The sequence below is a fragment of the Narcine bancroftii genome, chromosome 9, assembly GCF_036971445.1.
Source record: "Narcine bancroftii isolate sNarBan1 chromosome 9, sNarBan1.hap1, whole genome shotgun sequence".
Lineage (NCBI taxonomy): Eukaryota > Metazoa > Chordata > Chondrichthyes > Torpediniformes > Narcinidae > Narcine > Narcine bancroftii.
The window spans coordinates 112369260-112391932 of record NC_091477.1 but is presented as its reverse complement, the minus strand read 5'-3'; the positions used below and the strand labels follow the sequence as shown (position 1 = coordinate 112391932).

The 22673-nt window shown below is 40.0% G+C and overlaps 1 protein-coding gene across 2 annotated transcripts in view; it reads left to right on the top strand.

Moving 5' to 3' along the window:
• gk5 (glycerol kinase 5) overlaps positions 1-22673 on the top strand; it is a 75200-nt gene that overhangs the window by 14191 nt on the left and 38336 nt on the right. For both annotated transcript variants that reach the window (XM_069897356.1, XM_069897357.1), the window contains exons 2-5: positions 5749-5842; positions 12418-12493; positions 15214-15307; positions 18491-18622. In XM_069897356.1, the coding sequence (XP_069753457.1) occupies positions 5749-5842; positions 12418-12493; positions 15214-15307; positions 18491-18622 (396 nt within the window). The remainder of the gene's footprint in view (positions 1-5748; positions 5843-12417; positions 12494-15213; positions 15308-18490; positions 18623-22673) is intronic.

Here is a 22673-nt window from a genome sequence, read left to right as displayed (position 1 = left end):
GACATCCCTGTCTAGTTGATCTACTTAATTTGAATTGGTTCGATACATATCCATTTACTGTTACCTTCGCCAGTGGTCCATTATAAAATGCTTTAATCCAATTAATATATTTTTCTGGGAGATTGAACTTCTGTTACACCTTAAATAAGTAGTTCCACTCTAACCTGACAAAAGCTTCTTCTGTGTCTAAAGCAACAGCCACCATTGGTTCCTTATTTCCTTGAGCTGCATGAATTAGATTAATACATTTACAGACATTATCCACTGTTCGTCTTTTCTTAATAAATCCAGTTTTACTATTTTAGGTACTCAATCGGCCAATCTGTTTGCTAATAATTTTGCTACTTATTTAAGGTGTTACAGAAGTTCAATCTCCCAGAAAAAAATATTAATTGGATTAAAGCATTTTGTAATGGACCACTGGTGAAGGTAACAGTAAATGGATATGTATTGAACCAATTCAAATTAATCTGAGTTAAGTAGAGATATTGGTCTATATGATGCTGGTGTTAATGGATCATTTCCCGTCTTTGGTATTACTGTAATTATTGCTGTCTTACATGAATCTGGCAAGTTTTGTGTTTCTTCCATCTGGTTCATTACTTCCAGGAGAGGAGGAATTAATAACTCTTTAAATGTTTTATAAAATTCTATTGGAAATCCGTTCTCTCCTGGCGTTTTATTGTTCAGCAGCTTTTTTAATATATCCTGTAGTTCCTCTGTTTCAAATGGTTTTATAAATTTGTTTTGTTCCTCTTCTTGCAATTTCGGCAGTTCAATTTTAGCTTAAAAACTCTTCTATTTTGTCATCTTTCCCCTCGTTCTCAGTTTGGTCTAATTGTTCATAAGATTCCTTAAAGTTTTCATTAATCTCCGTTGGGTTATATGTGATTTGTTTGTCCTTTTTCCTTGATGCCAATACAGTTCTTTTAGCTTCTTCTGTTTTAAGTTGCCAGGCCAATATTTTATGTGTTTTTTCTCCCAGTTCATAATACTTTTGTTTTGTTTTCATTATGTTCTTCTCCACCTCGTACATTTGTAATGTTTCGTATTTTATTTTTTTGTCCATCAGTTCTCTCTTTTTCTTTATATCGTACCTTTTCACTAGTTCCTTTTCTATGCATGCTATCTCCCTTTCCAACTGCTCTATTTCCCGATTGTAATCCTTTTTCATCTTAGTTACTTACATAACTTATTATTTGTCCTCTAATGTAAGCTTTCATTGCGTCCCTTAGTATAAATTTATTTTTCACCGATTCTGTGTTTATTTCAAAATATGTTTTAATTTGGCGTTCAATAAACTCTCTAAATTCCTGCCTTTTAAGTAGCATGGAGTTTAGCCTCCATCTATATGTTTTTGGTGGGATGTCCTCCAGTTCTATTGCTAATTACAGGGGTGAATGATCTGAAAGTGGTCTAGCTTTATACTCAATTTATACTCGAATAATATGAATATTCCTTCTCTTTTGGATGCTGTCTCCTACATATATCCATAAGTTTCATTTCCTGCATTGATTTAACCATAAATTTGGCTACTTTATTCTTTTTGCTTGTCTTTTGTCCAGTCCTAACCAACAATGGATCCAAATTAAGGTTAAAATCCCCTCCTATCAATATATTTCCTTGTGTGTCTGCAATCTTCAAAAAAAAATTCTGTGTATATCTGACACTTTATCATTACATACCTCCCTGCTGGATCTATTATTCCCTCCTCTATTTTGATTGGTACATTTTTATTGATTTATATAGCTACACCTCTGGCTTTTGAATTATAGGATGCTGCCGCTACGTGTCCTACCCAGTCTCTCTTTAATTTGTTATGTTCCACTTCAGTTAGATGCGTTTCCTGCACAAATGCTATATCTATTTTTTCTTTTTACAGTAAATTTATTAGCCTCTTCCTTTTAATTTGGTTATGTATTCCATTAATGTTTATAGTCATATAGTTCAACGTGGCTATCTTATATCTTGTTTACACCTCTTTTCCACTTCCTCACCACCTCCATCCCCCTTTTTCCCTTTTTTATCTTTTAGTTTTCCCTTTTTAAACTCAATGTATGACAACACATTTAAAACATAAAATATTCCAACAATTCCCACACCCAATAACACCTTAACCCCAAATGCACCCCTCTTCTCTGAGTTGCCCTTTATCCCTTGCTGGGCAGCCATAACTTCCCTTTCCATTTGGTTTGCGATCTTGCTCACAAGCGTCAACTGATTTCGCAGTGACAGTTATTCTCGACCCCCCGCCCCCCGAAAACATTTTTTTTATATACATATAGCAAAGCTCTCTCTTTTCTCCCCCTTCCTTCCTTCCTTCCCTTCTCTTTTCCATCTTTAGTTCTTTACATATACATTATTTTTACATCTTTATATATACTGTATCGCAGTTCTTCTTTCTTGTTACATCTCTTCTGCTCTTCTTCTGTCCTGCAAACACTCTGCGAATTCTTGTGCTTCCTCCGGATCCAAGAACAGTTTGCTCCCCAGGTATAAATATTTTAAGTACGGCTGGATGTCTTAACATAAATTTATATCCTTTTTTCCATAAAATCTTTTTTCGCTGTATTAAGTTCCTTCCTCTTCTTTAAGAGTTCAAAACTTATGTCTGGGTAAAAAAATATTTTTTTGTCCCTAGTATTCCAACGGCTTATTATCTTCTCTAACTTTGTTCCTTGCCTGCTCCAATATATCTTGTCGTATATCTTAAAAATTTTACTAAGATGGATCTTGGTTTTTGATGTGTCTGCGGTTTCGGTGCTAGTGCTCTGTGTGCCCTTTCTATTTCCATTTCTTCCTGCATTTCTGTCATTCCCAGGACCTTCGGGATCCATCCTTTCATAAATTCCTTCATGTCTGTGCCGCCTTCATCCTCCTTCAGGCCCACTATTTTTATTTTGTTTCGCCTACTGCAGTTTTCTGAGATAACAATTCTTGTGTCTCTTTAATTTTTTTTGTCACTTTCTTCCAATCTTTCTGTTAAATCATTTACTTCCAATTCTACAGCTGTTTCCCGCTTCTCCACGTTTTCTACTCTTTTCCCTATTTCTGTCATGGCCAGTTCTAAAATTTGCATTTTGTCTTCTACTCTTTTCATCTTTCTTTTAATCGCACTAAATTCTCATGATAACCAATCTTTTAATAATCTCATTTGTTCTTCAATAAAGGCTTTATCTATAATCTGTCCATCTGTTTCCCTGTGAAGATCTTGGTCGTCTTCTTCTTCTGTGTCAGTACCTGTGCTTGTGTCTTCTTCTCTTCTTTGTATCTGTGTCTCTTTTTTCCTGATGAATTACTTCTATGTCTTTTTCTGGCCTCCTCTTGCTGTTGATCTTCCTTTCGTGGGCTGTCTGTCTGACCTGCTGTTGATTCTCTTGATGTCTGTCACCCCTCTGTCGTTCTTCTTTGTCCAGCTCCTCACTCCTTTCCTCTCCATTGTTTTTATCCTCCAGCTGAGCGCCCTGATGCCGGGCGTCCCTCAGCTGTTCGTGTTGTACCTGCCCGCTCCTTGGCTGAGCCCCCCTCCCTCCAGTGTTCACTTTTTCCTTTGATAGTGCACTGTGCACTTTTGTTTGGCTCCAAGAGCCATTTTTGGAGTCCACTGGTTGGGAAGTCGCGACTTCGCAGGGCACTCACCAACCTTGGCGATCAGCTGCTCTTCACCACTGCAGGTCCCTGCTCCTTCGTGCAGGTAAGGCCTTCTTCTTTCTTCTTCGGTGATTTTTCTTTTTTTCCCGTTGTTCTTACTTTTTCTTTCTTGGGTGCCATCTTCTTGTTCTTCTCTGTAACTTGATCTTCTATTTCTTGAGTTTTTTATCCTATGACCCTTGTCTTTTCCAAACTTTTTTTCTTTTTTTTTCTGGAGAGGGCTGGTTCAACCCAACCGGCCACTACTCCATCACGTAACTCCCCGTGTCTAGACAGCATGACAGCAGTTGTTATACAGATTGGTGCAATATAATTTCCTGTATCAACTGTACCTCACCACAAAAATTACATAAATCTAAATCAGAAATTTTGGAAATGTGTTTTAGGTGTGGAGAGTGGAACCTTTATCCATTCAACCTGGTTGTGTACAAAGGTGAGATCCTTCTGGGAGGACCTGGGGAACATTCTGAAAAAAAAATTACAAAGGTGGATTTTCCACAGGATTTGGAATTGTACCTTCTAGGAAACATGGACATGAGGTTTGAATTGTCTACATACCAAACTTAGTTTGTGATGGTCACCTTGTCAGTAGCCAGGAAGTATATAAAGGTCACATGGAAGTCCGACTCACAACTATATTACATGATGGAATATGGAAATTCAGAGTTGTATTCCCCTGGGGAAAATCATCTACAATTTAAGGAGGAAATATGGCACATTTGTTAGGATGTGGCAACCCTATCTGCATCACATTGGTACGCAGATATAATTATACCCCTTGTGAATAAAGGAAATGCAACAATCCGTGCCAGTAGTGAAATGATTGAAATCAATGAAGTGGGCCTTATCTTTTTTATTTTGGGTTTCTTTGGGTTTTTCTTAAGTTCCTTTAAGGTTTTGTGACTTTACCGATATTTGGTTCTTTATGTTTGTTTAATTTATATAATCTTTTGCTGTATTGGGGTACGGAAGGGAGGGGAGAGGGGTAGGGGGAAGAAAATAAGACTGTTGTATACTATTGATGAAAGAGATTGGGTTGTTTGTATGAGTCTTTGAAGATCAAAAATAAAATGTTAAAAAAATTAGATGATATCACACCAAACAGCTATAAAAATTCAAATGTAATCTCTCATACAGCCAATAGATTTGTATTGGGCAAAAGATATGGGAAACTCCTAAAGAAGGTGCTTGTAGCTGCAGTGCTTTTGTGGTTTTAGTCCACTTGACTTTCTGGTCCATGATTTCCCTGGAATGTGGATTAATGAAGGATGGGAGCACATCTTCGTAAATAGACTCACTGGGATTGGCCATAAGATGCTTATTCCTTGAAGAAGGGCTCAGGCCCGAAATGTCAGCAATTTATCTTTGTGTTTTTATGGATGCTGAATGACTGACTGACTTCCAACATTTTGGTGTGTTTTTACAATCACAGTGTCGTGTTTCACTCCACATGCCTGATAATCTGTGAGTACAGTTGAACTGTACATAATCATCCATTTACACCCTCATTTCTTCTGATGGAAAGAAAGTCATTGGAGAAGCAGCTGGGACATTGCCCTGAGGAGATCCTCAGTGCAGCAAACGGGAAGTCTGCAGATACTGGAGAACTAGAGCAATGCACAAGATTGCTGGAGGAACTCAGCAGGTCATGCCACATCTATGGACATCCATACTGCCATTTTGGACCTGAGCCCATCTTAAAGATCCCTGAAGATTGACTTCCCAAAACAGTCCTCTATGAATGTGTGGTGGCTCCTACAATGCTTTCTCCTTTATGGTCATTGACAAGCCTTACTTGGGTTTTTTTTGTTGTCACTCTTAGTTAAATGCCACGTGTACACCAAGAGCACTTATGTTCACCTTACCTGCGGAATTTAGTTCTTGGTTCCCAAATTGGCAATTGTATCTGGAACTGAATGGTTGGTTCTGTCAGAACTCTGAGTTTGTCATTGAAACTAATAACACTGTCACAAACACATTGGCACCTATGGATTTAAGCTAACTCTAGTTAGCTAACCTGAAATAATTAGTCGGACAAACTGCTACATGCTGACAATATTTTCTCATTTTTATGATTGCCAATTATTTTTCAAACAGATAAAAATGTTGTATCCCAAACCTGGTTGGGTTGAAGTCGATCCTGAAACAATATTTGAACAGTTTGTTGGTGTCGTGAAAGAGGCAGTGGAAGGTAAGGGAATGATTTTAATCAAATAGTCTTTGAGGTTAGTTATAAAGAACTCAGTCTTTGCAAAATTTCCTCTGCTCTTCAATTTACTTCTATGATATTCCCAACCCTTGAATAAAATAAATCCTCTAAACTTAATGGCTTGCTAGCCTGTTTTAAGGTACAATTAAAAGCAAACTATATGGCTAGATCTTGACTCAAGTTGCCCACATTTTGGACAAGGGAATGTTTCCTCCACTGTAGGATATTTGTGAGTCAGATAGAATTTCACAATTGTCTTGTGACATTGGGTTTTATTTCAATTATTTTTACTACTTCAATTTAAATTTTTCAGCCTCCATGGTAAGTTTTAAATTCATAAGAAATAAAAGCAGGAGTAGACCATCCAGCTCTGCCATTCAATGAGATCATGGCTGATCTGATGATAGGCTCATCTCTACCTACCTGCTTCCCCACCCCCCCCCCCCCCCCCACACCCAATAATCCCTTAACTCCCCAATCTTGTCTTAAATATACATACTGAGGCAGCCTCCACTATTTCAATCGGCAGTGAATTCCATAGATTCATCACCCTTTCGGAAAAGCAGTTCCTCCTCATCTCCATTCAAAGTCTACTACCCTGTACTCGAGACTGTCCCCTAGTTTAGACTCCCCCGCCAATGGGAACTTGCCTATTTCTATCTTATCTCTGCTTTTCATAATTTTATAAATTTCTACAAGATCTCATTTTTCTAAATTCTAGCGAGCACTGCTTCAGTCAACTCAGTATCTCCTCATAGGCTAGCCCCCTTATGTCTGGAATCAACCTGGTGAACCTCTTCTGGACTGCATCCAAAACCAGTACATCCTTCCTCACGTAAGGAGACCAGAACTGCATGCAGTACTCCAGAAAGCATCCTCACCACCATAACCTTCCTACCCCTAAATTCAATCCCTCTACCAGTTGTTAGGTAAAAACATCATGAGCTGGGAATGTAGAGGGAGTCACCCAGTGCTGGGCCGTAACAAGATGCAGTTGTGACCTTGTACTCTCAAGATAAGAGTGGGGATGACAAATTGATGTGCAGGAGGCTAGCAGAGAGGGACAGCAACAGTTTATTCATTGGACAATGTCATGGTATGATAATTTACTAAGTACGTATCCTAAGGTATATAAAAAAACACCACTTGCTGATAATGGCAGAATGCGCCTTCTCCAACTAACATTGTTAGTTGCAAGTGTTACAATCCGGCAATAAAGAACAAAGAACCTTGATTTCGACTCAGTCTGGTGTTTGACTCACTCATTCATGAACAAAGCAGACCTAACACAGTGAAAGCCAACATTCCATTTGCCTTCTTGATAGCCTGCTGAACCTGCAAACCAACTTCCTGCGATTCACGCACAAGCATTCCCAAGTCCTTCGACACAGCAGCATGCTGCAATTGCTTGCCATTTCCATAATAATCCAATTTTCCATTTTTTCTTCCAAAGTGGATAAAATTACATTTCCAACATTCTACTCCGTCTACCAGACCCTCGCCAACTCACTTAACCTATCTGTATCTCTCTGCAGACTCTCCGTATCCTCTGCACAATTTGCTTGTCCACTCAATTTAGTGACATCAGCAAACTTGGATACATTGCCCTCTGTCTCCTCTTCCAGATCATTAATGTATATTGTGAACAGATGCGGACCCAGCACCGACTCCTATACACCACTGATTGTCAACCAGAAAAACGCCCCTGTAGCCCAACGCTCTGGTTTTTGTTGGTTAACCAATCATCTAACATCACCCCACCCCCTAACTCTATGCATCTTAATTTTACGCACAAGTCTTATGCAGTACCTTATCGAAAGCTTTCTGGAATCCAAGTAAACAATGTCCATCTGCTCCTCTCTATCTTCTGTGCTCGTTATGTCCTCAAACTCCAGTAACTTAATTAAACAGGACCTGGCTTTGTATTATTTGTAAATATTGCTATTTCTTCTTTAATGATAGCTTCAAGCATTTTCCCAACCACAGATGTTAAACTAACTGGCTTATAATAAGTTCCTGCCTTTTTAAAAAATTCATGTCACACTGTAGTGTGTCAAGCAATGATGCAGACTTGTTTTTCAATCTTAATGCACACTGGCTTGGGAGAGGCTCCCTTTTATTCTGACATCTGCATCTGGCCATTTTCCCTTCTGGCCTGTGCAAGGTCAGGAGCTCACTGTGTGAAAGAACCTTGGATCAGATTCCTTGTTCAACTCTATTGGACAGTCTGCTGAAATCTGGATTTAACCATCTGGTGAGATTGAGCTAACAAGCATGACTTGTTACCTCATCTGCATATTCTAAAGGTTCCAAAGATTCAAAGGTGCCTTTTATTGTCAGGTAATAATATTTTTTTTCTGAAATAAGGTCTGTGTTTTAGGTTATATTGAAGTAATGTCAAAATAATCACGAAAGGCCTGATTCTTCAACTTTCACTGCATTTATTGTGCAATTGGTGTGCACAGATTTCACACGATCTTCCAATTGCAATTACAGAAAGCAAAACCCCAGGATCATGAAGAACCTACTTTATGGTTCAATGCTGCAGTTCAAGTGACTCCAAAAATAAAAAGTTTCATAATTATTTCATGAAATCATTTCTTGAAGCTGTTCTTTTAGAAAGACAAAATACATGTGCTTTTGGGAGGAAAAATCTGGAAGATTTTAGACCTTGTTGGGGGAAAAAACACTCCTGATTCTGGAAATCTGGACTGAAAATACAAACTGTTCTTGAAAGCTTGTTGGGCCTAATCCAAAGGGATTCTGCTAATTGCCACCAGTTTTTGCTTGTTCATGCTTGCCTTGGATGGATGCAGGGGACTGGCTGATCTGCCCTATGCACCTGGGGAAGCATCAGGTGAGCAGTACCAAGATCTTGAGCCATGTACTGGCGAGGGCTCACCACTCCCCTGTTTCTGCCTACATCGCGCACCAGTGATGTCCCTGGCAGGTTTTCAGAGGAGGTAAAGTTGCCCTTCTTTCAAATATTTTTACATGCATTTATTTAATAAGTGATCTTGAAGGAAAGTGAGTTCTCCAGTTGCTTTTGAGACTGCAACATGACAAGCTGGCAGGCTTGTTGAAAATCTCATTTTGAAGACGGGTTGTGAGTTCTGAGTTCAACCTGTTGAAAACCATTGTAGTCCTTTAAAGAGGAAATGGCCGGCTAGAGTGTTTATCCTGAAATGAGGGAAACAAGAGGAACTCTGGTGACCTGGAAGAAGAGGTTATCATTTGGAAAACCCACGATGGGGCAGGTTTCTTCGGCAAGACACTGAAGAGGCTGATCGGAGGATATCTGTTTGTGTCTGTCCAAGCAACAAATATCTCTCTGAAATCCACAAGAACCTTCCTGAGCAGTAACCAATTACCTTGAAACACCAGAGACTGGTGAAAATTCATAAATGTTCAATTCTGTGCACAGTATAAGAATTTCCTGATACTGGTGAACTTGTACTTAAAGCAAAGAACTTTCCTGAACATATACACATCACATACACATGTGCTTAGAATTAGAAGGGAATTAAATTAATAGTAATGTTAAAGTTTGATCCTGTTATTATGTTTAAAATAAAATTAAAAGCAACTTTTAAGTTGCCATTTGCCTTGGTGAATTTCTATTGCTACTGGGTTTTGGGGTCCTCTGGGCTCGTAACATCACTGATTATCTTTCAACACAGTCAATTGTTTTTAAGATTGTATTTGTTGATTCAAATTATGGAACAGTTCTCTGGTTAAGAATTTAATGACATTGTATGGAGAATTTTTCTCTCATTTCAAGATAAGCATAAAGGACTCAGTTTTATCAAACAAAAATACAGTATTAGCTTTCATTTCCAATTCTAGTTGCAAGTTAAAGAAAGAAATGTTAATGATGTATTGTGGAAACTCAATATAGGAGTTATTCTTGTGCAAATAAAGAACTTAAGCAAGTTATTGTAAACTACTGCTATATCATCTTAATTCCATACAGGTTTTTACCAGCTAAACAGCTTCATGACAAAAGCTTACAAAATATCCTAGTTTCCTGATGTTTTAACTTGGGCTCAGTGAGTGTTGTTATGAGCCCAGAGGACCCATAAACCCAGATGCATCCACCAAGACAAATTGTTACTTAAACAAAAGTTGCTTTTAATTATCTTTAAACATGAAAATAGAATCAAACTTTAACTTATCTTTATTGACTTACTTAACCCCCTTCTAATTCTAAGCGCATGTGTATGTAATGTGTGTGTAAGTTAAGAAAAGTTATTTGGTTCACAGTCCAATCTCACTTCTCATTCCTCCAAGTTCACTGGTTGTAGGCAATTCTTATACTGTGCACAGAATTTAACATTTATAAAGTTCACCAGGCTTTGGTTCTTGAAAGGTAAATGGTTACCGCTCAGGAAGGTTCTTGTCGGTTTTCAGAGAGAGATTTGTTGTTCCAGGACATCAGTCACCTCAGTGAGTGTCTTGTTGACGAAACTTGCCCCTTCAGGGTTCTCCAGATGATAAACTCTTTCTTTCAGGTCACCACAGAGTTCCTTTTGTTTCCTTTATTCCAAGGGAAACATTAGACAGCCAGTCCTCTCTTGCATGAACCACAAGGGATTTGACAAGGCCGTATATGGTTATATGATTATATGAAATCAAGCACTAACAACCCATTTTCCACGTGGGGTTTTCCACAAGCTTACCAGCTTGTCCTATTCCAGTCACTGTAGCACTGTAGAAGTGATTTCTCTCTCCCTCTCTCTCTCTTATCAGCTCCACACTTTTACAAGAGCTTTGAAGTGCGCTCAGGAGACTTCACTAATGGATTGTGGTTTACAAAAGGCAACAGATAAAAGATCTTGTTGGAGCAGCAGATTGTCTGGAAGAGAACTTGTTGTTCTTAGAGGGTCATGTGGTTTTACAAGCAGAGAGAGTCAAACAGGCTTCCTCTCAGAGAGTCACAGAGATCACTTCCATAGTGTTACAACCAGCAGAAGTAGCTGGGACTGGAACAGGACAAGCTGGAAAGCTTGTGGAAAGCCATATGGAAGACAGCCTGGTTAAAGCCCTTGTGGTTCATGCAAGAGGAGTGATCTTTAGTTCATTCGCACATTGTCATTCTCTTCTGGAAAGTTTTGGATAAAGAAGGTGGAATGCATTTGCAGAAGTTTATTTTCAATATTTGCCACTTTCCCTTTCCTCATTGAAGGAATATTTTATTTGTAAATCATGGAAAATCAATTCGACTCTCAACAGACCAAACAACATCAATGGAAAGGGAAACAGTATCAACGTTTCAAATCAAAGACATCATCAGAACTGGAAAGTCCCAAGTTTTAAGTTAGAGTTTGGGAAAGAATGGATAGAACAAAGGGAATATTTCTGATAGAGCTATGTGTGGGTGGTTGTTGTCATCATTTATTGAAGCTCTGGTAAATAGAGGGCAGTCAGGGTGAAAGAACAAATAAAGTGAAATGTCAAAACACTGAAACGCAGACTTCTACGAGATTAGTTTTGACCAGTGAGTCAGGGGAGCTAGTTCAGAAAGAAAAATATCAGTATTGCAGGTGAACAATCATACAGCAGATCTGGATAGATCTGATACAGGCAAAGTAAGTTACCTGAAGAGGTAGATTTCACCATTGGAAGCCTGGAGCATGCCTAGACAGTAGAGAAGTGCTGATCTAGATCCACGTTGTTCCTTGTAACAGTATTATAAGCACTGGTCACTTTAATTTTCCCATTAAGACCTCTAGGGCCTCCAGCACTGTTATCCCGATTTCAATTCTGACTAAGGGCGTTCAACTTGAATTGTTTCTTCTGTTCATCTTTTCAGATTTATCGTCAGAGTACATACTTTTATGTGACATACAACCCTAAGATTCTTTTTACTGTGAGCAAGGCAGAATGATCACTCACTGGCAGTGTAAACAAAAAACCCTGACTCAGCGTACACATATAAAGAAATGTTTAAAAAAAATAACTGTACAATTCAGAGAAAAAAAATCAATAGAGTCCAAAAGTGCAAGTCTTTAAACAAGTCCCTGATTGAGTTTGTTGTTGAGGAGTCTGTTGGTGGAGGAGTAGCAGCCGTTCCTGAATCTGGTGGTCTGAGTCATGGAACCTATACCACTTTCCTGATGGTAGCAGTAAGAACAGAGCGTGTGCTGGATGGTGTGGATCCTTGATGATTGCTGCTGCTCTCCGACAGCAGCATTCCCTGTAGATGTTCTCGATGGTGGGGATGATTTTACCCATGACTACCTTTTGATTGGCTTTGCACTCAGGGGCACAGATGCAACCTGAGTGTGTCCAATGACTTGTTTTTATTACAGATTTCCAGCGTACCTTGTTTTGATTTTTCTCAAATTAGGACTAACACAGATTGCTTACTTGGCGTTAGATTCCAGAGGAAGAGCTTTCTGTAACAGAGCATTTTACTCTGAAACTCTTTTTGCCCTCCTATGCCCAAAAACATTGGTCTCTGCATTGAAGATCTACAGCTTCTGTTGAGCTTTATATCAAAATTTTAATCCTGTTTCAACTTGCAATACTGAATCGTGTTTACTTTTTATTTCTAGCCTCAAAATTGCACATGAAACAGATAGCGGCAATGGGCATTTCAACGCAGAGAGCAACGTTTGTTACTTGGGACAAGTAAGTGAAGAGAATAATGTTCCTATTGTAAGTTTAGGATACTCTTGGGTATCTAGCTTCAGACCCGCAGTTACAATGTTTTGGAAAAAAAATTAGCTGGCTGAGTTTTTGTGATGGTTATGGAATGAAGGGAACAAAAAAGTTTCAAGGCAGGCCTTTTTTAAATATTTTAGACAATTTCCTGACATCTTTCCAAATAAAGTTCTTTCTAGCCCAAAAATAATTTGTGGAACACTTTTAAAAACAGTGATTACTTAGCTTTTTAAAATCTTGCATGTGGCAAAACAGTAACATCTTCAGGCTTCAACATTGTACAGAGTTCAAGAGAAACATTTGGGAGGCGTTGGAATTTGAGATGAATCCACACGAAAGAGGCTGGTTGTAAATGATGCTATGGGAAGAAATGAAATGGATTTCATTCAATTGTCTAAGTGAATGTTTAGAAAAGTTTGATTTACAGTACTACTTACTTTAATTCCTTCTGTGTCTCATTGTAATATTTTGGAGCCATAGATCGTTGCAGCACAGAAACCGGCCCCTTCGGCCCTTCTAGTCTGTGCCAAACTATTATGATGCACCCCAGCCCATAGTCCTCCAAACCCTCCCATCCATTGACCTGTCCAAATTCTTCTTAAATGTTAAAATTGAGCCCACATTCACCACTGCAGCTGGTAGCTCGTTCCACACTCCCACCACTCTCTTTGTGAAGTTCCCCTTGTATTCCCCCCTAAACTTTTCCCCTTTCACCCTTAACCCATGCCCTCTGGTTTGTATCTCACCTAGCCTCAGTGGAAAAAAGCCTACCTACATTTACTCTGTCTAACCCCCTCATAATTTTAAATACCTCAATCAGATCTCCCCTCATTCTCTGATGCTCCAGGGAATAAAGTCCTAAACTGTTTAACCTTTCCCTGCAACCCAGTTCCTTAAGTCTAGTTGTCTGGGCAACATCCTAGTTAATCTCTGCACTGTTTCAATCTTATTGATATCAATGTGATAATTTTGGATTTATTCACTCAATAGTGACATATGATGACAGCAGCTGTGGAGGCCGTGGGGAAACTGCATGATTCTTCCAGATTACATTGTTAATTCCCGTAATGCATACTTCTGACCCAGAAGTTGCTTTTGATTGGCATCTCCATATCACCTTTATAATTTAATTCTTGGGCAGGCCAATAGTGAGCATGTTTTGCCATTCAGTTTGATGATGATTGACCTATTCCTGAGTCTGGCTCCATTCCTCTCACCGAAGAATGGCCTCGGAAATGTCCAAATATCTCCATTCTCTTGAGGGAAGAGAAGCTCAGTTTTCTGTCTTCTTTTGTGTGAAGAAATGCTCAGTTTAATGGAAGCGTAGTACTAAATATAAACGTGCTCCACATTCGTGATTCCCTTGCCAGAAGAACTTGCTCTTCTCTGTGGATTCTGTTTCTTTTCTGCATTTTAAATGCCCCAAGATTCCCCCCCCCCACCACCGCGCTCAAAGCAACACATGCCAGATTCATGTAGCTTCTCTGTACGCTCTGGTTTTGGTTTGTTTCAATGTTGTAAAATGATCCTGCCCAATGGAAGTTAAATAACACATGCCATTTATGCACCTCCTTTTCATGGAATCAAACCAGCTAAATTTGCTGCCCTTTGCAAATTCTTTTTGGAATTCTGTGAACTGTTGCATAAGCAGATTAGCAGAAGAGGAAAAAACTAGTTAATATACTTTCTGCCCAAAGAAAATGGTTTGTTAGTTACAATGTAGCATTACTTCAAATTGTACAGCAAAATATTTAACCTTTTGCACAACAGATGGTCAGACTTGCAGCTGACTTTTCAAGGGTAATAGGCTAACCTTCAGTTGTCTATGGGACTGTCAGTATAAGTATCTGCCAAAGTTGCACAGTGGGATTTGACCTTTACTGTGTACCAACTAAGTAGGCAATGTGCAGGCCTGGGTACTTCCTTATGTTATCTTCCTAAAGGAGGGTGCAAAGCTTATGCTTGAGTTTTACTGTTGGTGATGTGTACATTTTGGATGGGTTTTTTTTCAGCCCAGCCTGCATATTTAACAAATGATTATATTTCTTCATATATGCATGCATATATGGAAGAACATAAAACATTACAGTTGTGCCAACCTTTATAAACCTACTCAACAATCTAAACCTTCCCTACCTTACAACCATCTTGCCTGCAACTGGAACATGGGGTCCACATACCTTGTGTTGGAATTAATGATGTTGTGCTTTCTATTTACCACCATTAAGATGTGAGTGCTAAATCTTTCCAGTTCATTCCAGAAAGATACAGCCTTACTGTTATAAACTGTTATATTTCGGCCCACAAATCCGTGCCACCCAATTGACCTGTACTCCTGTACTTATTTCTTCCCTGTCTAATATTTTTTCCCTAACCCCCCCTCCTTTCTAGTAGTTTCTTTCTGTCTCTTTTTTAAAATTTTAATTTTAGATAAGACAGCACAGGAACAGGCCATTTCGGCCCACAAATCCGTGCCACCCAATTGACCTACAATCCCTGGTACGTTTCAAACAGTGGTTGGAAACCAGAGACCCCAGGGGAAAACCCACGCAGACACGGGGAGAAAGGACAAACCCCTTACAGACATCTCTCACACCATCTGTCCTGTCACCTCTGGGACTCTCTCTTAGTTTCTGTTGTAAGAATTGCATTCGCTTTACAATTCCCATGTTCTGTCTCTGTTACAGGAGAACAGGAAAACCTTTTCATAACTTTATCTGCTGGCAAGACCTTCGAGCAGTTGACCTTGTCAGATCGTGGAACTCATCATTTATATTTTGGGTAATGCAGTCAAAGTTTAATCTCTGGGAGTTTATGGATATGTTTGCTCTTTTTTGCCAGTCATAATCAAGAACATTAGAAAAAGCCACATCAGATGCTGAAACTCTCTCTAAGTCGATAATATTTTGCTTGCATAAAATTGTACAGGATGTAATTTTGATGTTTAAATAGTATAAAAGTTATTGCACACCCCATGACTTTAGATAGAAATTAGTCAAACTCTGGCTTCAAGTTGCTTCTTTTGGCTCTCCAGAATTTTACAGCAGTGGCATCGAGATCCTGTGGTAACTCCTCAAGTGAATAATGGAGAGAGCTGGCGAGCTGCTTTGTGATGTAGGTGCATTACATGTTGGCCACCAGGAAATAAAGGTCTAATCTGCGCACAGTGTGCAGTATCCAAAGTCAGAGGCCTGATGATGTAGACCCGAAATATTGACTATCCCTTTGTCTCCATAGCAGCTGCATCGCCCGCTGAGTTCATCCAGCAGGTTTTTCTTTTTCTGTCTCTCAGTGTTTCTTCATGCTGGGATGTTGTATATAAGGATAGAGCCCCTGATGACCAAGCTCCAACTAGGATCAGGCCCACATGATGTACCCCTGCTGTACTCCTCATGTGTCATGATTACTACCACTACTAGCCTAAAGCTGTGATGAATGTTTGCCGCCTTGAGCCCTCTAATAAACTGGTGTTACTACCATGTCCTTTCACTGGTGGTCTATTCTACTATGGTGACTGGGCTACAAGTCATGGGAGCTAAGGTTCTGGCCATGGACCACTTTGATGGCTTGCTGACAGCTTGTGATGTCAACATTCCTTTCTATGGTTTCTAAATGGCCTCCTGATGACCAGTTGGGCCAAAAAAGTCAGTTTGAGTGCCTGAGACCCAGTGATAAGTATGGGGGAGGGTGAAGGCAGCACAGAGATCAGATGCCTCTGTAACGGAGTGTTGCTGACCTCACTGGAATGGACAGGCGCTACTGCTGCAATTTGCTGCCAGCCAGCAAACCTTCAGGCTAGCTTTGGCATGCTTCTGTTTATTGTACACAATGTGGGTTCTCGACTCTACGTTATGAACTGAAAGGAAAGGCTGATTTGTGGCTGACCAATGAGAAGGAGATAAGATTGCTGAAGAGTCATGGTAGAAGTATCCAAGGCATTAGTGCCATGGTGCATCTTTCCCATATCCGTCTGCCAATCTCTAGGTGCATTGTGTGAGGGGTGATGTTATTACGGTCCTGATTGATGAGATATTTTACTAGGACTTCCTATGCAATTTATACTTACCTACCTAAACCCTTCATTGGATGAAAGCCAATTCCATCAGCTAGCAAGAAAATAAATATTTTTTAAAAATCTTATCAGCTGGTTTCTGCCAATTTAAGAATGTTTTGACCACTATAAAATAAGAGATGTTTGATGCATAGAATGAGCAAACGCAGAGACACTATGTTGTCTCACCTGCTGGCATTTTAGTCTCCTTGAGTTTTCTACCAAATTTTAATCTTGTATTGTGTTTTACTTTACACTTTTTTCACGGAAGTTTCTGAACCATTTTAAGCCTTTATCAGTTAGTTGCACCTAAGGAGAGCTACAGCTCAAGTCACTCTCATCAAGTTATTTTTGTACACTGTTGTCTTTCATGTACCCAGTAATGCCGGCTCTCATTCCTTTTGCCCCATTTTCTCCTTATTCACTCTCTTTCACAGGTAGATAGAGCCATAAAGAAAGTTTTTCATGCGTTGACCTTAGTAAATCAAAGTATTGAGTACAGGAATTGAGAGGTTATGTTAAAAGTGCGTATGACATTGGAGATCCCAAATTCGGAGTATTGTGAGCAGTTTTAGTCACTTACCGACTGGAAAAATATCAAGTAGATTGAAAGAGTGCAGAGAAAATTTACAAGGATGTTGTCAGGGCTTGATTTATAGGGAAAGGTTGAATAGATTAGAACTTTATTTCCTGGTGGGTTGGAGAACGAGGGGAGATTTGATAGGGATGTATAAAATTATGAGGAACTGAGTTAGGGTAAATGCAAACAGGCTTTTTCCACTGATACAAGAACTAGAGGACAGGGGTAAGGGTGAGAGGTGAAATGTTTAAGGGGGACATTATAGGTAACTTCTTCACTCAGATGTTGGTGAGTGTGTGGAATGATATGCCAGTAGAAGTGGTGGATGCAGGTTTGATCACATTGGAGAAAAATTTGGATTGGTATGTGGTGGGAGGGCTACGATGGGAGTGTTGTTGGCTGATGGTCATTAAGGCAGGTTGCTACCCTCTTCTTGATTGATTGACGCCTGTTTGAAACAGGTGGGTAACACACCCTGCTGGAGTGAAATATTGAAGACACCCGTGAATAAATACGTTGGTAAATCGATCAACACAGATTTTTAATACTCGGCCAGGTACTCCATCCAGGCCGGATGTTTTCCTCCAATTCACTCTCCTGAACACAGCGTGCAAGGGATGTGGTGGTGAGGAGGGGTAGTTCTTCACTGCTACTGTCCTCAAATTGGGCGCAGAAGGCATTGAGCTTCTCTGGGAGCAAAGGTTTTCTGTTTGTCACCAGATTTAGATCTGTAGCAGGTTATGGCATTTCGGCTCACTGGATGCAAGTTGATGGGACGAGGCAGAAAATAGTTTGGCATGAACAAGATGGGCCAAAGGACCTGTTTCTATGCCGCAGTGTTTTATGGAAGATCCCATTTTATTATTTCAGCTTAGTGCGGGATTGAAATTTGCTTGTTTTCCTTCTCTGATGAGACATATTCCTACGTTTTATAATAATGAGACCCCATCATTCTCTTTTTTTGATAATTCCTCCAGCAGGTAAAAGAATTTTTGGAGAGACATGTAGGACTCGATCCGGAAAGTTCCTGATTATGATTATCCTTCAGCAAAATGTTGCATCAGATCGAACTGTAGCATTGGTCTGCATCAAAATTGCATAAAAATAGGAGGGAGGGAGGGAAGGGAGGGGGGAAAAGGGGAGAAAATGACACTGTGTATATTCAAGAGGGAAATGTCTGTGTGTAGTTTGGTCAGTATGGTTCATAGTGTGAAAAATAAATTTTAAAAAATTTTAAATTGCATAAAATTTATCAAGACATTTGACCTTGACTCTGAATTGGGCATTTTTTTTTCAGAATAATTGAATTTTTCTCTGCTTTTTTTTTGTGCAGTTAATTCATCAGTTCAGCTCCTTGCTCCATTCTTTCTCCAGACAGAAACGCTTCTTAGCTGCAAGTGTGATCCAGTTCTCCACTCAGCACGTGTCCCTTCGTTTAGCCTGGGTCCTCCAAAATATCAAACAGGTAAGAAATGATGACTTTGGAAGTTTATTTGTTCTAAGAGGACTGAAAACATTTGTTCCATATGCAGATTGGTTTCTTCCATACTTCAACTGACCACATAATATTTGTGTTGCGTGAAGTGAAAGGAAAACAAAGCTTTCACTCTGAGAGTAACGACTGGGTTGTAATTCCAGAACAAACAGATGTATAGGAAATCATTCTTTTTGAACTTGTAAGAAGGAAGAAAACATGAACATATGTTTTTTTTTATTAAAAAGATTCTTCCCTGGACCCCTGAAATGAACTGTGGTTGCCAGTGAGAATGGCTGTGCTAAACCAGTCATCACGGTCAGGTATTAATGTAAAGAGCTTTCATTTCTGTCATCGTTGGGATGTTTTGAAGGTCATTCCTTCCAAAGCATCAGATCGGAGCAAGAGTCAGCCATTCAATCTCTCATGCTTGTTCTGCCATTCACTGACATGTGAATAGTATTTTACATGTTGGTTTTCTGCACAAGTCCTATTCCTTTTTCCATTTTCCATCAAAAATCCCATTAAATTCTCTTGAAAATACGGAACATTCACAGCTTCAGATAGGGAATTTCAAATCTTCACTGCTTGTCCCGTGATGAAGATTCTTTTTACCTTTAGTCCTGAATAGTTGCTCCCTTGTTTTAAGACATTCTCCCTGGTACTTGGTAACAAGCCAGGAAAAATGTGTATTCAAAATATGGGAGAACAGGCATCGTCTACTTAACTTCACCTCTCCCAGCCCTCCAACCCAGAAATAATCTGGTGAAGCTTCATTACCCTTCCTCAAAGACAAGAGTGTTCTTGCTTATATTTTGCTCTCATATCTTTTGAATGATCTTAATGGCTTCCTTTTACAGTTCAAATGGATTGCATTCTGCACTAAAAGTGTCAAGAAAACCCTGCCCAAATAGCACCAGCATGTAACCTGCCATACCAGAGGTCTCAGCACACTCTCACTGCTACACCAAGAAAAGGAAGGCCTTCCGTTCCTTCCCGAGGCCACATTTTGGCAAGTCGGATCTCCTGGCTGTGCTCCTTCTGCCTTCATACAGGCAGAGCCCAAAGAGGAGGCTCTGGAGATCAGGACAGCTAGAAGGTGGTCACAGGAGGCTTAAGAACGGTTACAAGACTTCTTCGAGTTAGCAGATTGGGTGGTATTCAAGGGCTTGGCTGAGGATCTGAATGATTACACTGGGGCTGCCACAGACTTTTGTTGTAGATGAGTGTGTCCCCACCAAGCCCTGGATGAACAATGAAATCTGGAATCTGTTGAGAGCCAGATCACAGGCATTAAGTCTGGAAATCCAGATCAATATAGAAGGTGAGGTATGACCTGAGAAAAGCTATCTTCCGGGCGAATACTGGATGAAAATGAAAACAACAAGGGACACCTGACAGCTGTGGCAGAGCCAAAATGCCATAACCTGCTACAGATCTAAATCTGGTGACAAACAGAAAACCTTTGCTCCCAGAGAAGCTCAATGCCTTCTGCGCCCAATTTGACGACACTAGCAGTGAAGAACTACCCCTCTTCACCACCACATCCCTTGCACACTGTGTTCAGGAGAGTGAATTGGAGGAAAACATCCGGCCTGGATGGAGTACCTGGCCGAGTATTAAAAATCTGTGTTGACCGATTTACCAATGTATTCACGGGTGTCTTCAATATTTCACTCCAGCAGGGTGTGTTACCCACCTGTTTCAAACAGGCGTCAATCAATCAAGAAGAGGGTAGTAACCTGCCTTAATGACCATCAGCCAACAACACTCGCATCAGTAGTGATGAAATGTTTTGAAAGGCTGGTGATAAAACATATCAGTTCCAGTTGGCCTATTGTAGTCACAGGTCTATGGTGGATCCCATGTCACTGACTCTACACAAAGCCCTGGAACACTTGGACAGTAAAGATGCGCACATCAGGATGTTCTATATCGACCACAGTTTGGCATTTAACACTGTCATCCCCTCAAAACTGATCAGCAAACTCCAAGACCTGGGACTCAACACCCCACTGTGTAATTGGATCATGGATTTCCTTAACTCCAGACCATAATCAGTGAAGAATGGCAAGAACGTCACCTCCACAGTCTCCATCAATACTGGAGAGCAGCAGGGCTGTGTTTTTTGCCCCTGCTCTACTCACTTTAGACCTATGATTGTGTGGCTCAGTACGACAATAACACCATCTCCAAATTTGCCGACGATACCACTGTAGTGGGTTGTATAAGAAAGTTGATGTGTCAACCTACAGGAGGGATATTGAAAACTTGGCCGAATGGTGCACCATCAACAACCTTGCACTCAATGTCACCAAGAATCTAAGGAGCTGATTGTTGACTTCAGGAAGGGAAAGCTGGAGGTGTACAATCCAGTGATCATTGGGGGATCTGCAAGGGAGAGTGTGAGCAAATTTAAGTTCTTGGGAGTCTCTATCTCGGAGTATCTTTCGAGGACCTAACACACTAAAGATATCGTGAAGAAAGCACATCAGTGCCTCTACTCCCTCAGGGGTTTACGGAGGTTTAGTATGACACCAGAAACCCTGGCAAATTTCTGCAGATGTGTGGTGGAGAAGTGTGCTGATCGGCTGCATCACAGTCTGGTATGGGGACACCAGTACCCCTGAGCATAAAGCCCTGCAAAAGGTAATGGTCGCAGCCCAGGACATCACAGGCAAAACCCTCCGCACTATGGAGAACATCTACAGGGAACGCTGCAGTCAGAGAACAACAGCAATCTTCAAGGATCCTCACCACCCACACAACACCGCTCTGTTCTTGGTACTTACATCAGGAAAGAGGTATAGAGTTGCACCATCAGGTTCAGGAACAGCTGCTTCATCATCAGACTCCTCAACAAACTCAATCAGAGACCCATTTAAGGGCTCTTACTTATGCACTTTATTTTTTTATTCTCTCTGTATTGTACAGTCAGATTGTTTTAATTCGTTATCTTGTTTACATGTGTACGTTGAGTACAGTTTTTTGCGGCACTACCTATAAGTGGTAATTCTGCCTCACCTGCAGGATAAAGAATCTCAGGGTTGTATGTGATGTCATGTATGTACTCTGACAATAAATCGGAAATGTGCAACAAAGATCTGAACGTGACTGATGTACGTGCCAATGCTATGTCCCAACATTTATGGTGCCCTAAAATAAGGGAATTACGTATATAAAAAGAAAGTGCTGTAATTTGGGATCAAACCAAAATGTATACATTTAATGAAATCTGGAATGTTTACTTCAATCTCATGTGAATGATTTGATTGCAAATTTAAAACTGTGGAGCACAGGGACAAATATAGGGGGAAAAAATGTCTTTGTCCCAAACATTAAAATACATTTAGGAAGATCGTGGACTGTTCTTGTAATAGTAAAGACTTCAAAACTTCCAACGCTTCAATGATTGCATTGGCGCTAATTCCTGCACTCCAACAGAGCTTGAACATTTCATTGTCCTTGCTGCCCATGTCAACCCTACTGTGGTTATTTCCTGTGTATGATAGTTGACATCTGTGTATGTGGCCGATCTTGTAACTCGTGTTCAAAAGCGCACAAGCTCTTCAATATCTTTATCATTAACATTAACGGTAGTCACATTTACTTCGTGATTTCACGCCACAGTTCAAACTCTTGGTGAAATTAAAAATAGGTGCACGACAATCTGTAGACACTGGGGTTGAAGTATGTTAGGTCTGCTTTGTTCAAGAATGAGTGAGTCAGACACCAGACTGAGTCAAAATAAAGGTTCTTTATTACCGGATTGTAATACTTACAACTAACAGTGTTAGTTGGAGAAGGTGCATTCTCCCGATATCAGCAAGTGGTGTTTTTTTATACCCCAGGATACGCACTTAGTAAATGATCATACCATTACACTGTCCAATGAATAAGCTGTTGCTATCCTTCTCTGTTAGTCTGCTGCTCATCATTCTTGTTAGTGCCAAGCTTATCTTGAGTGTACAAGGTCACATCTGCATTCTGTTACTCCTTAGTACTGGGTGACTCCTTCTCCGGTCCCATCTCATGATGTTTT